This window comes from Pterocles gutturalis, unplaced genomic scaffold, assembly GCF_000699245.1.
Source record: "Pterocles gutturalis isolate BGI_N339 unplaced genomic scaffold, ASM69924v1 scaffold21064, whole genome shotgun sequence".
In the NCBI taxonomy this organism is placed as follows: Eukaryota; Metazoa; Chordata; class Aves; order Pterocliformes; family Pteroclidae; genus Pterocles; species Pterocles gutturalis.
Window position 1 is genome coordinate 6619 of NW_010133744.1, and position 13755 is coordinate 20373.

General features: G+C 36.2%; 1 protein-coding gene across 1 annotated transcript in view; it reads right to left on the reverse strand.

Annotated features, from left to right (window-relative positions):
* Positions 1–3893: 3893 nt before the first annotated feature.
* The window catches only part of ADAMTS18 (ADAM metallopeptidase with thrombospondin type 1 motif, 18), a gene marked incomplete at its 3' end in the record, with an annotated part of 51601 nt that continues 41739 nt past the window's right edge, over positions 3894–13755 (reverse strand). The window contains exons 12-15 of the mRNA XM_010081358.1: positions 7707–7879; positions 5590–5720; positions 5337–5460; positions 3894–4138 (exon numbers count right to left, since the gene is read on the reverse strand). Coding sequence (XP_010079660.1) covers positions 3894–4138; positions 5337–5460; positions 5590–5720; positions 7707–7879 — 673 coding nt within the window. The remainder of the gene's footprint in view (positions 4139–5336; positions 5461–5589; positions 5721–7706; positions 7880–13755) is intronic.

Here is a 13755-nt window from a genome sequence, read left to right on the forward strand (position 1 = left end):
TGTTTGTTTCTCCTCAATTTCAGTATTTTTCAGTTAACAGAAAAACACTGACAGGGTTTTTAAATTGAAAGTGCTGAGCTTAGGTTACCTGTGACCAAATAACAGATAAATAAGCTGAATATATTCAATGACATTAAAAAAATCCAGCATGTTTCCATTTAAGATGAGACAATTATGCTACAAAAACCATATTTTAAAAACCTGGTATTAATTTCTGATCCTGGATTATCATTTAACTATCATATTTCTACCACTTTGACCTTTGTCTGTTATTTCATGGAGACTGAAACTGACCATTTTGGGAACTGCCTTCTGAATCCATGAATATTTTTTCATTTTGGTTTCTATTGGTTTCTACAAACCCACAATCACCGAAGTATCAGTAACACTAATTGCAACTTCAGAAGGATACAGACACACAAATTCTGAAGGGCACTAGATTACTGGGTTATCTCCCCTGCCTTCCCTCCATCTGTTAAATGAATTCCTGAACTATCCAGAAACGGTTCTGAGGAATTCTAAAATCTCATCACGCATTTACACTTCCAGTAGTTCCACATTCATCTCACAATGTTCTCCTCCTCCTCAGAAAATATTTGGCCACTCTAATTTGTATTTTTTCTCCCACAACCTAGTTAAATTACAGACTCGCTGCCCTTTGTCTTCTTTGGTATGACTGGTTCCCATAATTACATACATATAATATATGTAAATATATATGTGTGTATTTATTTTTTTGTGAAATTCCAGGGTAAATAAGAAGAGCACTTTATCAGTCTTTTTCTTGTCTCTTACCCATTTTTGAATAGTGCTTATGACTGCAAAGTCTGATTAAATGATACATGCTCAGCTGAACTACTGAAAAACCTAATAGGAAAATACAGGCATAGGAACACACTGTAAAACAAGCTATAAATACAAAACATTTAGTATAACTGCAAGGCTGAACTTGTGATATGCAAGACAATGGGGAATTTTAAGATTTTTTTTTTTCTTATTTGAGTTTTATCCTTCTCTCTTAATAAATGCTTCAGATGTCTCTTTCAAGAAAATATTTTGGAGAACGACTGCATTTCAAAGGAAGCAATTGCCTTGAGCACAGACTTGCCAGACCTGTCTGGACCTATACCTTGAGAGCGCTGGTCCCGTCCTCTCCTGTGAATGTTGCTCAGAGGCCATGCATAACCTGAACCTTCTGGTCAGAAATGCAGTCAAAAATGTGGACCTTTTGGGTCACCACACAAATGTCTAGCAAAACTATGACTACAAAATTAAACAGGCACAAGCTCTGTTGATCATAGTGGAATGGCAATAAATACACCTACAAAACCTCATATTTTCTGGCCACCTGAAGAATAAAAGTTCCTATACTTATGCATGCAATTTATTCAATTTCTCAATACCTGCAGTGTGCATTTTTATAAGGGCTTGCACTTTCTTGTGGGGAAAAAAACTAATCTAGAAAATAAGTATTAAATTTCTTTTGAATATGATCTAATTATAAAATGAACAAAGAAATACCTAAATATTACAGGAAGAAGTTGAGTTACAAACCCTGGAAAGTCTTATCTTGCTGAAAACCAACTTAATTGGATAAAAATTTTCCATCAGGACTTTTTTGAGATGAGATAAAAATAAAAACAAAGCTACAATGTAGTATACTTAAACATTCCTTTTTTTCAGCCTTCTGTCAGTTTCTGGTATTTATAGTTGAAGTAGGATTTGTTTCACTATTACTTCTGCAAACAGACCTTCAGCAATATGTGTGTTTTCTCATGAAAGCTTATTTCTTTAGCTTTCATTGCCATTTTTGCTGCTTTGAGTTATTGGTAAATCATAAATAATGCAAATGTGTGAACAAAATTTTGCATTTTTTTTCAGCATTCAGCTTGCTGAATGTTGCTTAAATTATTGAAAAAAATCTTAACTACAGTTCATAGATATATATAATTGGGGAATACATAACTGTAGCATTTTCAGTTGTTAGAATCCCTAGTTACCAATGCCAGTGGTGTAGGTATTGCAGTAAAAATACAAGGGAAGTTTAAATAAGCTCTCATAGGAGCAATAGCCTCCAGTTAAATGGTAAATCTTAATAAAACAGTTTAGCATAATTTGATAGAATGAAAATAGAAGTGTTATTTGGCATTAAATTTTTTTTCTTTAATCTTTATTCTGCAAAGTATGTGCATGATATGCAGCCAAGTAAGCCATCTTGCAGGCAGTTTATTATTCATACCTTAGCTCTATAATAATACAGTTCAATCTACTTTGTATTGCAACAAATAAGATTCCTAAGAGTTCAGCTTAGCATTTCATAGTATTTATAAGTGTGCTTTTTTCTTTGGTGTGAGGCTATTTTGAAGGTGATTTGCAGACAGGGAAGCGTGTCTGTAACTTGTAGACAAAACTCTCCCTTGGACTAAGGCATTCCTATTAACATACGTACCCAAAACGAAAATTCTTCAACTGAGAAAAAAATGTTTTAAAAAGGCATTGCAAATTGTGATAGTAATTTGTGAAAATACACGCCCTTAGCCCATGTCAAACTGTCCGGTCTAAAACATGAGTTCATCCTAAAGTACTTCAACATGTGTTCATGGTCCATGAACTTCAGTGGTTCTTAAAGATAGACCTAAGTACGTATAAATAGCAGCAAAGCTCTTCAGTATTCCAAATAAAACCTTTACTGAATAGTTGTGAAAGTTTTAATAATCCTTTCAGAATATATTTCATGTCACAGTCTATACTTCCCATGTTTCTTACTTTAACAGAACAAAGCTGCATAAGGGAGATGGGATGCGGAGTTCTCAGCTAACCACTCCTGCTAAACTCCTGCAGGGAGCAGTTTCCAGTTCCAGTGTTATATGATGGGATGAAGAACCACAGATTGCTGCCTCGGAGAATGTGGGCAGCACTCGCTCTGCTGCTCCCTGAGTGCAGGCCAGAGAAAGCCACGCGTTCGACAGTGAGCTCACCAGAGCATGGCTGGAAGGTGTGGGAAGGAAGCGAATCTCTTCTGGGGAGGGCTCCTTCCTTCTCACAGGGAAGGACTCATCAAAACAGACATAACAGATGAGTTACAAAGCCAAGGATTTGCTGGAGCTTCCTAACAAAGCAGGCAAACTCATGCAGCTAACAGGGAGTACAGACTGTGGTGACTCAGCCAGAAACTGACCCTCTGATGTTCTGATGCACTTTAAAAGAAAATCTAGTCAAGAAAGCTAATGCAGAAAGAGATTTTTCTTAGAATAGTCGTATTGCTGGCCAATTCCAAAATTGTTGCACTGGAACAAACCCTGTAGGTTTTCTACTCAATATAGTTTCAACACAGGACATCTGGCAGACAGAGTAGGGGATACAAATTTGACTGGGAGATAAATATACATAAAATTCATTATTTTAGATGCTATTACAAATAAAACTGAATCAACAGAAATTACACAGGAGCCTGTGTGTAGTACTTCGACCATCTGTGTCCCAGGGTAGATATAAATATGTGCTGCAGTTTCAGAAGCATTATTTGAAACTGTTACCATTAAGCCTTGACATAATGTTAGGTTTAATTTTTACATCACTGAATTTTATTGTACACCATTTACAGGATGTGTTTATAATCTCCATTACCATTGTGCACCAACTGAGAAATAATGCCGTATGGTGTGTTTTATGCACCTTCCTTTTCACTGAATTTGTGACAGTTTACTAAACTCCAGACCCTGATAAACTAGTGAAAGGCCTTTCAATCTAGCATGACCACACAATTAAGTCTGATTACTATCGTGACTCAACGCTATTCTTTAATCTCACTGAGAGCTACAGTGCAGAGCTAAAGCTGTCGTTACTAATTCTGTAATAGACATCAAGGGAAGAATAAACAGAAGAAAGCTTACTTCAAAGACCAGCGTCTCATTAGTCGGTCCTGGTGCATATAGGCTCTCTGGATGGTTAAAAGAGCGTTGATAATCAAAAACGGTTCCAGCAAAAGAGAACTTTCCTGGCCAGTCGATTGTCCAGTCTCCTGTTAGATAATACTTTTTACCGAGGTTGCGCACTGCAAGGTAGCTGGTTGAGATCTGCATTTCGTGGAGCTGTATACTGCGTGCTCCTGCTGGAATAGTCACCACGGCATAGTAGTCTGAAATGAAAGAAGGAAGCAACATTTTTGCAGTTGTCATACAGACAGAGATAGCTTATCATTTTTGAGCCAATTTGAAATTTTTGCAGTTCAAAAGATATTAAGACAGCTGTTCTGATCCACCAAAATTACTCTGTTTTCACAAGGAGAAACCAGTTCTGGTTTTAACCCCTGTAATGCAGCCTGTAATCAGAGTAACTCAGCGATATTTCAATTCTTGGAATTTTTCTTTATGATTAAAAACAAGAAAAAGCAAGTTCACCTGAGATAAACGCAGAACAGATAAAGGTGATTTCACTGTAATTGTTTTCCCTGTAGTTCCCTAGGGTAGTTGGAAGGTACTACTGCCATCATGGACAAGGTTTTTGAGGTGAGATGCACTGGGATGCAGAGAGCTTTCACAAAGCCCTGTATACCACTGGATCTCCCTGCTGTGAGCCATTGCACTCTGAGTGTATAGAAATCTCACTCATTCTACCATCAGATGAGACACCGCTGACAATCTCCAACACGCACTGTACACAGCTAATTTTGCAGAGCATACAGTTTAGATTATTCTTCTAGCACTGTATCTGTATTACTATATCCTAAACAATCCCTTGGCCTATATTACTGTAGTATTGACACATCTTATGATCAATAATAAATGGATCCTCAGAAACATTATTTGGGTTTTACGCCTGAGGAAGAGGCATAGTGAGATTGTTTCACAAGAAGCCTGTGACAGTCCACTAAAGCAAAATCCACCTCCCAGTGACTAGATCATCCACTGGATCAACTGGAGAGCTTCCAGTCAACTTAATTTGAAAATGGACATGGAAATACTGTCATGTTTGGCATTACGCTATGTATTGCTTTTTATATCTTCTACAGTCCCATTCCGGTCAGAGCTGTTGACAGCTATTTTTTCACTTGCCTGAATCCCCAAATCTCTTTTAAGAGGAAATTCACATGTAAAGGGAAAATGTGGCTTAAGAAACAAGAGGAATGCTTGCAAATTAACTAACCAAGACTTATACTCATAGCTTTCTTGTTACCAAGAAACAGGAGAAATGTGAACTCTTCTCTCACTCTCCCTGTGATTTTCAGTTCACATCTGGACTTTCAGCCACTGCCCTAATGAGCAAGGAGTCATATATATTACATGGGGATACAGCAGAGCAATGACTTGATGATCATGTGGAACAGCTTTCCTTACCATTAGCCTTGTGCTGGATCAAGTATTGGCCTTTAAAGAACTTGCATGTTGAATTATCTCCTTTACAAACTCCACAAGCATCCAGTACAGCTTTGGAACCAAGTCCATGATCACACCCTACTTGCTGCAACCAAAAGGCACACGTGAAGGACTCAGACACAAGGGAATTTGAAGAAACAGCTGCATTTTCCATAAAGAAGTCAATTGCCCACTTAAAAAATAGACATTAGGATTGTAATTAATTTTATCTTACTTCACATATTCCATCAATGCAAACATCAAATTTATTTGGAGAACACAGGGTTCCATCCTTCACTTTGCTGGACATTGCAAAGAAAAAGTCGAAGTCTTCAGCTGTGCAGTACAATTTACATCTATCTTCCTCTGGGGGAAAGAAAAAAAAAAACCACAACCAAAAAACAAGACAAGAAAGTATTAGCAGACCTGCAGCACAGTTTAAAAAACAAACAAACAAACAAAAGCACCCTGCTATTGTTTCTTTCTGCATCCTAGATGACAAGCTACAAGGATTAATTGCGTGTAGTGATATATTAGGATCTCAAGATGGGCAGAAATATAGCCAAATACAGTAGCTTATATTATGCTGTTTTACAAGAACATGTGGGTTTGACTGTCCACACATAGAATTAAGAATTCAAAACCAATGTGAAAAGATGCACATTGCATTAGCTCTGCTGGTGTGACCCTGATTTCAGTTCCACTGGTCCACAGTTTCAAATTTCATTTTTTATTAAGAGAAATAGGAGATTGTAATAATCTTATTTAATTTTTAGTTATAATTTGAAAAATATATAAGATGGCGCAAATGCTCAGTTCATCTGAAAGCTAGGGCTGGGGACAGATTCTCCCCTAACAAAAGCACTTTTTCTCTAAAAAATCCCAACCAATCAAATCAATCAAATGTCTTCTTATACACAGATACTATCTTATGCTTATAAAGGGCTGAATAGTTGTACATCGACAAAGTCATGCAATTGTAAATATTGTCATAATTGCTGAAATACACCATTTTAATATAAATAGTGCAACAAATAAAACAGCAGAACAAAATTTTGAAGAATATGAAATTGTATTCAAAATAGTATCCTTCTATTCTTAAATATGCCTCTGGATTTTCAATACTACTTTCTAGAGAGGCAAGGAATGTGCAGCAATTTTGAAAACCAGATCATGTTTTCAGAAATATAAATGTAGATTTTGGAGGAGATTTAGCAAAGCAGCTAAGAAAGTAAGGACAGGCATTTTCAAGTTCAGAGTCACCTGGGGACATCTTGCTTTTGAAAATTATGCCATTTGTCCCTAATTTTAAGCTCCTATTTATTTTACTAAACGCAGACCCTACCTTTAAAACCAGCGTAGGCTGCCTTATTTTCTATTAAACCAGACACATTATTCTCCCTATTATACAACTTCCATTGTTACATGCTGTGAAAGCATGTTTCCTCTTTCCTCTGTTCATAATGGCTGTTAAGACATAGGTTTCTAAAGACCCTTGAAGATGTCTGTAGAGTCTTTTGAAGAAAATATAATCAAGCTATGAATGAAAGTTTTGTGTGTATGTATACATATATATAATTATACACTTATTATCGTCAATAGCAAGTTTCTACAGGTGCTAAACAAAGCAGCTACAATGTGACATAATCCAGTCACTTTTATTTAAGTAGTAGCAATTGCACTTACAGACTGTGCTTTCAAACTGCAGAAAATATTTGTTGTATCAGACAAAAATGAGTACTGATTCAACTATTTGAAAAATTAAGATGCGTAAATAAAAATAAACTTTGCTTGTGCAAAAGATAAGAAATAGTTATTGAGACCTGAACTTTATGAAGATCTCTCAGTAAAAGATTACTTTAAAAAATTTATGCCAGGACATTGTTTGTTTTTCCAGTTCTCATGGGACTATACCAGCAGAAAAGTCAAAAGGTTGATTTATTGTTACGTTTCGAAATCTGAGAACATTCCAAAGGAAGGAAGATTCTGGTAGTGTTCTTGTGGGTGTTCACATTTCCCATGCTGAAAAATCCACAGAAATTGTTTTGTTCTGTTTTTACAATAACAGATATGTAATATAAAATGAAAGAGGGGGGTAGCAACAGCCAGGGAGTCACGCTAAGGACAAAGATTTAAATTCACAACCAAAATCAATTCTGCATGTTCATACAGGCAGTATCACACAGGAGGCTGGATTCAACCATGCTAGAAAGCAAACATATCTGAAATAAGCCAACTGAATTTCTATTTGCTTACATCAGGGTGATATTTGCTCAAAGAATACAGATGATTTACAGCTTATAGCTCGCTTCCTGCAATTGTCTTTGTCCATCAGAGCTGTGCCATAATTACCTTCCACTTTAGTATATGGCTTCCATTTGTAGTACCATCCCCGGAAAGGTTTGCTGTTGTATTCTGCACACTGCTGGGCACGGAAGTCCAAACTATTTGCTGGACATGGCTGATTATTACAAAGTTGATAAATACGACTTGAACCTTGGCAGAATTTGCCACCATACTGTGGCCTAAAAAAAAGAAAAAAAAAATTAGTAAAATCTACTTTTTGTGTGATTGACATGTTACATATGTATTAACAGAGAAAATGAGAGGAGGCATTGTCTTAGGAGATCAGTATTTCTTATATGGGCCATTAATTTTCATGGTTCCTAAAACTAAGCAAAAGCAGTTGCCATGAATTATCTACTTGGATCACTGCAAACTCAGCAAAGATGCAACCATCTAGAGGTGAGTCATGTTTTCACTAATTTAAATTTATAGGGTTATTTTGTATTGGCTGGTTTCTATCTTGTTAAAGAGCTATTTTTACCCTGCTGTAACCCAGGAATGAACATGTGCAAAGAATTACCTATCACAATACGAGCTAATAAAGGATAACATAACACTGATCAAACATAAACAGAATGAATAATTACATTTGGTTGTCCATTTGTTTTGTAAATCTTTTTGAAAAAATGTGCTTTTAAACAGTCAAAGGAAACAAGGACTGTGCATAGTTGTCGTGCTTTAGGAAAATACTGGAATTCATGGATAACTTTAAACATGTCACATCCACTTCAGCAAACCTTACCTGGGCATTTCCCTTAATTTTGGACAGAGCATATTCTATTACTTTTCTAGTATTTTATGTTATCAGAATAATAGTTTTTAGCTATTTGGTCTATGCACAGGACTGTAAAACAATGTAAAATGTAAGACTTGGGTTTTTTTAAGTGTCTGAGAAGTCTCACGAGCTGCTGAGAAATGTGTTCACTCACTTTTCCATTCCTTATGGATCTACATAGGAATTCACTGATGTTACTTTCAGAGTTTCACAAGGCTCAGATATACATCTGCAAGTACTGAGCCAAGTCTTCAAAACAACAGATTCTGAGAACTGTTTATTGTATTATACGATTTCTTCCATCAAGTGAAAAGAAATGTAACAATGCTGCACTTGCACACATTTACATAATGACTTAAAAACTAGGGAACATACATACTTGTAGGACAAGCTATGATCTTGCAGTGGACAGCTTGCCCATGTTACATACACATTAAGGAAAAAAATAGAATAATCTAAAGTAAGGAATAATATATAGAATATGCATATTATATATAATATATAGAATATGTATAATATCATATATATGAGCAATACTATATTAACTAACAGTAATAATAATAATAAAAAGATACAGTTGCAACATATAATTGGAGTTGTTTCTTTAAATCCTTAAACACTGTTATAACTATTGCCCATATCAACTATCCCATGCAATCTCCTGACACGCATCTGACTGCAGTAATATGGAGACAGCTTGGTGCTCCATGGATAGGAAAATCCAGGCACTTTTTCTGTTTGCTTTGTTATAAATTTTAACCCTCATATGTCTACCCTTCTAACCAAGCTGGGGATTGCTTTTGTGCTTTGAATGTGCACAATATCTACCTTTTCCAGAATTCTGGGCTACAAAAGTGCCCTTCAAAGCAAGAGGTGGAAACCCACCTGCTACTCTTTAAAACTGGGTTAAAGCACCAGCAAGATGTGTTGTGGAAAAAAACCCCAACTTCCAGTGACTTTTCTTGAGGTCACCAACTAGCTACCCTGACGCTAGGTACAACGGCAAAAGTCTTAAAATGAAAAATTTTCTGTCCTAGTTGGTGGCAATTCAGTCTGTGAAGGGCAGGGAGGATATGTAATGTCAGTGAAGTCAGGGAGTATTTATGTTGACTTCGTGCAATTGGTGAGAGCTTTGAGTTAAGGCAGCCAAACCGTTGGGTCCTTACTCAATTCTCTACAGACTTTCTCTACAGCTTCAGCACATGCATGATTTTTGACCTCCTTCAGCCCCAGAGAACAAATCTGCTTTAGTGTAAGGAAAAGAAGCAACCTCCTTCCAAGTAAATGCCACCAAACAAGCAATATAATAGAATTATTTGTGGCTAGATCGTGATTTCTAGCCACAGCCTTGCATTTGAGGATGGTATAAAATTCCACCAAGCTGAAGGAGCATTCTGTTTCCCAGCTCTGTTACAGCATTTTAATATTACAGTACATTCCCATTACTGAAACTGTTGGCCAGAGAATTATGGAAACTTCCCCACCTTCATCTTTTACGAACAAGATGTCAGTAAGAGTTAAGTCATTCACAGGAAACTAGATGTAGATCTACAAAACCAAATTTCTGGGAAAAGACCATTATGTACACTGACAAAAATCACGCTTTCATTGGTGACATTTACACCACCAGTAGATTTTGGTCTGACTGCCTACAGAAGCTCTGTTAGTATAACTGCACTTACACTGGAATGTTTTGCACAGAGGGTGTTCCAGTATCTCTGTACTGGCACAGTGCACCTAACACGGATACACCCTGAACTTTTCATCCATCTTTATACTTTCCCAGCACTGACACAGGTAAAGATACCTGCATGAATAGATGCTGTTAGAGCTGAGAACCTGCTGAGGATACTTGGAAAAGAGAAAAATTTGGTGAGAGAGGCCAGCAAAAACGTCTCCAAAGAATGTGTTGTAAAACGAGTATAAATTGAAAGATGTAAATACTCCACTTCATATAAGACTCAAATATTAAAATACTACCAAAGTAGCTTAAATTAGTTCTGCAGTACCTTTTTAAGTATAGACTTAATGAACAATGAAAGTAAAATGGATATTCATTGCAAGGCACCATAGAGGGTGAGAAATCCTAGAATTAATCTTCTTGAGGAAAGCATTTTATGCATTACAAAGGAAATTAGAGTCTGAAATACTGTACTCCTATTTTTTGTGCTGTATAAGCATTTAAATTCAAGTGAGAACATTTCTGCTCACATTGTGACCATATGATGATAGTATCACAAAGTTAGACTATCTCATTCTGCATGAAAGGTCTACAAGGTCTTTCAGTCTCCATTTGCAATTAGTATTTTAAATGGCATCATTACTTCACATCCGTTTACATGGAAACATATTTTACATGTTTACATCTTACAGGAGAGATGGAAAAACACTCTTTATCAGGGAGTGTAGTGACAGGACAAGGGGTAACAGTTTTAAGCTGAAAGAGGGTAGATTTAGATTAGCTATTAGGAAGAAATTTTTTCCTGTGAGGGTGGTGAGGCAGTGGCCCAGGCTGCCCAGAGAAGCTGTGGATGCCCCATCCCTGGAGGGGTTCAAGGCCAGGCTGGATGAGGCTTTGAGCAGCCTGGGCTAGTGGGAGGTGTCCCTGCCCATGGCAGGGGGGTTGGAACTCGATGATCTTTAAGGTCCCTTCCAACCCAAACCATTCTGTGATTCTGATACATCTGAATTGTGTGTAATCACTGTTAGAGATATTGTACACAACAGATTAAAAAAGATGTGTTCAAGACATTTTTATTTAGACTTTTGATTGGATACATACCTAAAACTCCATTCTGCTCTTACTGAACAATGCACTATTGTGAAGTGGGAAGGATGCAGTCCCACTGATATGATTTAGGTACTAATTTAAATCTCTCGGGCACTTTTCAGGTTCTTTCCCAGCTAAACTATTAAATTATGTAATCTGTTTCTATCTTGGAAAAGTACCTCAATTGTAAAATGTTGTGATGTATGAAAACCAGATGCATGAAATTACACTCTGACAATTTACAGAAACATAATGATTTTAGCAAATCTGCACAGTTCTGTGTTCTACAGATGACCTCCATAGGTGTTTGTTAGTATGAATTTGTAGATAACTCCAGTGGTAATTCAGAAGCCATACCCAGAGCTGTTTGGGTGTGGTCACAAGGTTTGTCTTAAAATTGTCAAGAGAAAGGGAATTGAATTGGTTGGCTATTATTCGCAAGAGGAGAATTTCACATACAAAGACAGGTAACGAGATTTTCATAAGGAGCAGCCTGAATTTGTGTTCTTCACCTATCTTTAAGCTCCTAGTAAGATGTGTGACCTTTAAAATCATTGGAGACCTAGAAATCTCCCTCAGTGTTCATAAGAAGTCAGTTGCTTTGAAAAATGGACTACACCTCATTTTAGAGTCTGGTCAGTTCTTCAGAGATCCACACCCCTTGTCATAATCTCTAACAGAAACACGTTATTCTTTGTCATTCTCAAAATTTTGCTATCCAAAATAATCTATGAAGCTTTTGAACAAAATAAACATTAGCTTCTACACAAATCTGCATTAGGAAAAAATGAAATATATATATATATATGAAATAATATACACTTATGTACTGAAATATATAAACATCTGAAATATATTTCAGAAGTTCAAAAAGAAAGGAATCATTATTCTTTGTTTATGTGTAGTTATAGAGGGGAACAATGAACAGTGACTAGGTTATAAATTGTTCCATGTGGTGTAACATTGAATGGATAGTATCATTTTTCTAATGATTCCATATTTATACAAAAGTGCTGTGATGGGAAATACAGCTACCTGGATATTCGTACACCGTTGGGTGGATGGCTTATTTATAGTCCTGTCATTTCATCACTCTAACTCTGAGAGAGATTTACAGAATCTTCTCTTTGCTCTAACTGAATTATCACTAATATAATAAAATTAAATTTAGTATAAACATGATCCAGTTCTGGTATCAAGTCTTACTTGGTTACAGCAAGTCTTTCATCAAGTCTTACTTCAATTAGAACAGACAGATTGCTCTGAATGCAAGTTTTAAATACATAATGCTAGAGTAACAGACACCCTTCATGTTAAAGAGCTTCTGTTTGAAGACCATTTGAAATCATTATATTTTATAATAGCGCATCAAATGGAAACATTTCAATTACTGGACATTCCTCTGTCACACAGGGAGAGCAAGCAAAGGCTTATTCATAAGTGCAAAGAGCAATGTGCATACATACAAATTTAGCAGGCAAAACAGACCAGCGTAGGAAGACCAAAATATATCTATGACATGTAAATGAGACTCTGCATTCTCTTGATAAATAGTTTCATAAAAAAACGTTCAATGTTCTAGTATCTAAGTAATTTTATTTATCAAAATTAACTGAGAAACAACAGAAAAGGTTGAGAAAATGCTCTGCTATGGATCTGCAAAAATTGGCTTGACTAAGTGAGGGTTAAATAAAGACTATTTTAACTAACTCACATTTTCCTATAACACAGTATATGAAGCGTGGATATTATTACTGCAGTACTGTGTAGTAGGTGTGAGGCTTCTTTACAGCCTCATATAAACTGTGTCATATTTTCTCTGTTTTTTTACTACTGCAGTTTAAATGCTGTTTTTATTGTGTACAATGAAGAATACATGTGTCTATGCCTGTTGAAGCTGAGTATGAAATAAAACAGTGAAATCCTTTTTTTGTGTAAGTAGCAATGAATTGAGTACTCGGGAAAGATGCTGGTCAGATAACACTTTACCTCTACTTTGAAACAGAATTGTAAGAACAGTAGTATTTACAGTGATAAGACATTCACTAGAGGAAAATACCAGAAATGTTCCATGAGTTAGCATACTATTCCAGGGTTCAGCAACTTTATTCTGATCTGTGAAACATAAAAGAATGCAAAGACGATGACAGACATACAAAGACATCTGTCTACAACCATTTTGATATTGACTTGAAACATTTTTGGTTTATTATCCTGGATAATACAATCTCATCAGAAGTCTTAATAGCTTTCAAGACCTTTTCCTTTGCTCTCAATTTATTAGGTGTGAATATGTCTGTGTGGCATTTCATTACTTCTGCAGGTATTTGTCAAACTCTAGTGCTACAAAATAAACTGGGAAAGTTGGGCTGTAGATGTTCTAGTACTCTAGCAGTCTTCAGACAGCCACTACTTTCTAATATCAGAACATACTTCTGTCCTTCAGCTACTGACTGATCATAGCGGACATGAAAGAAAGGTCTTAGAAACATTTTTGCACGTACTATTTC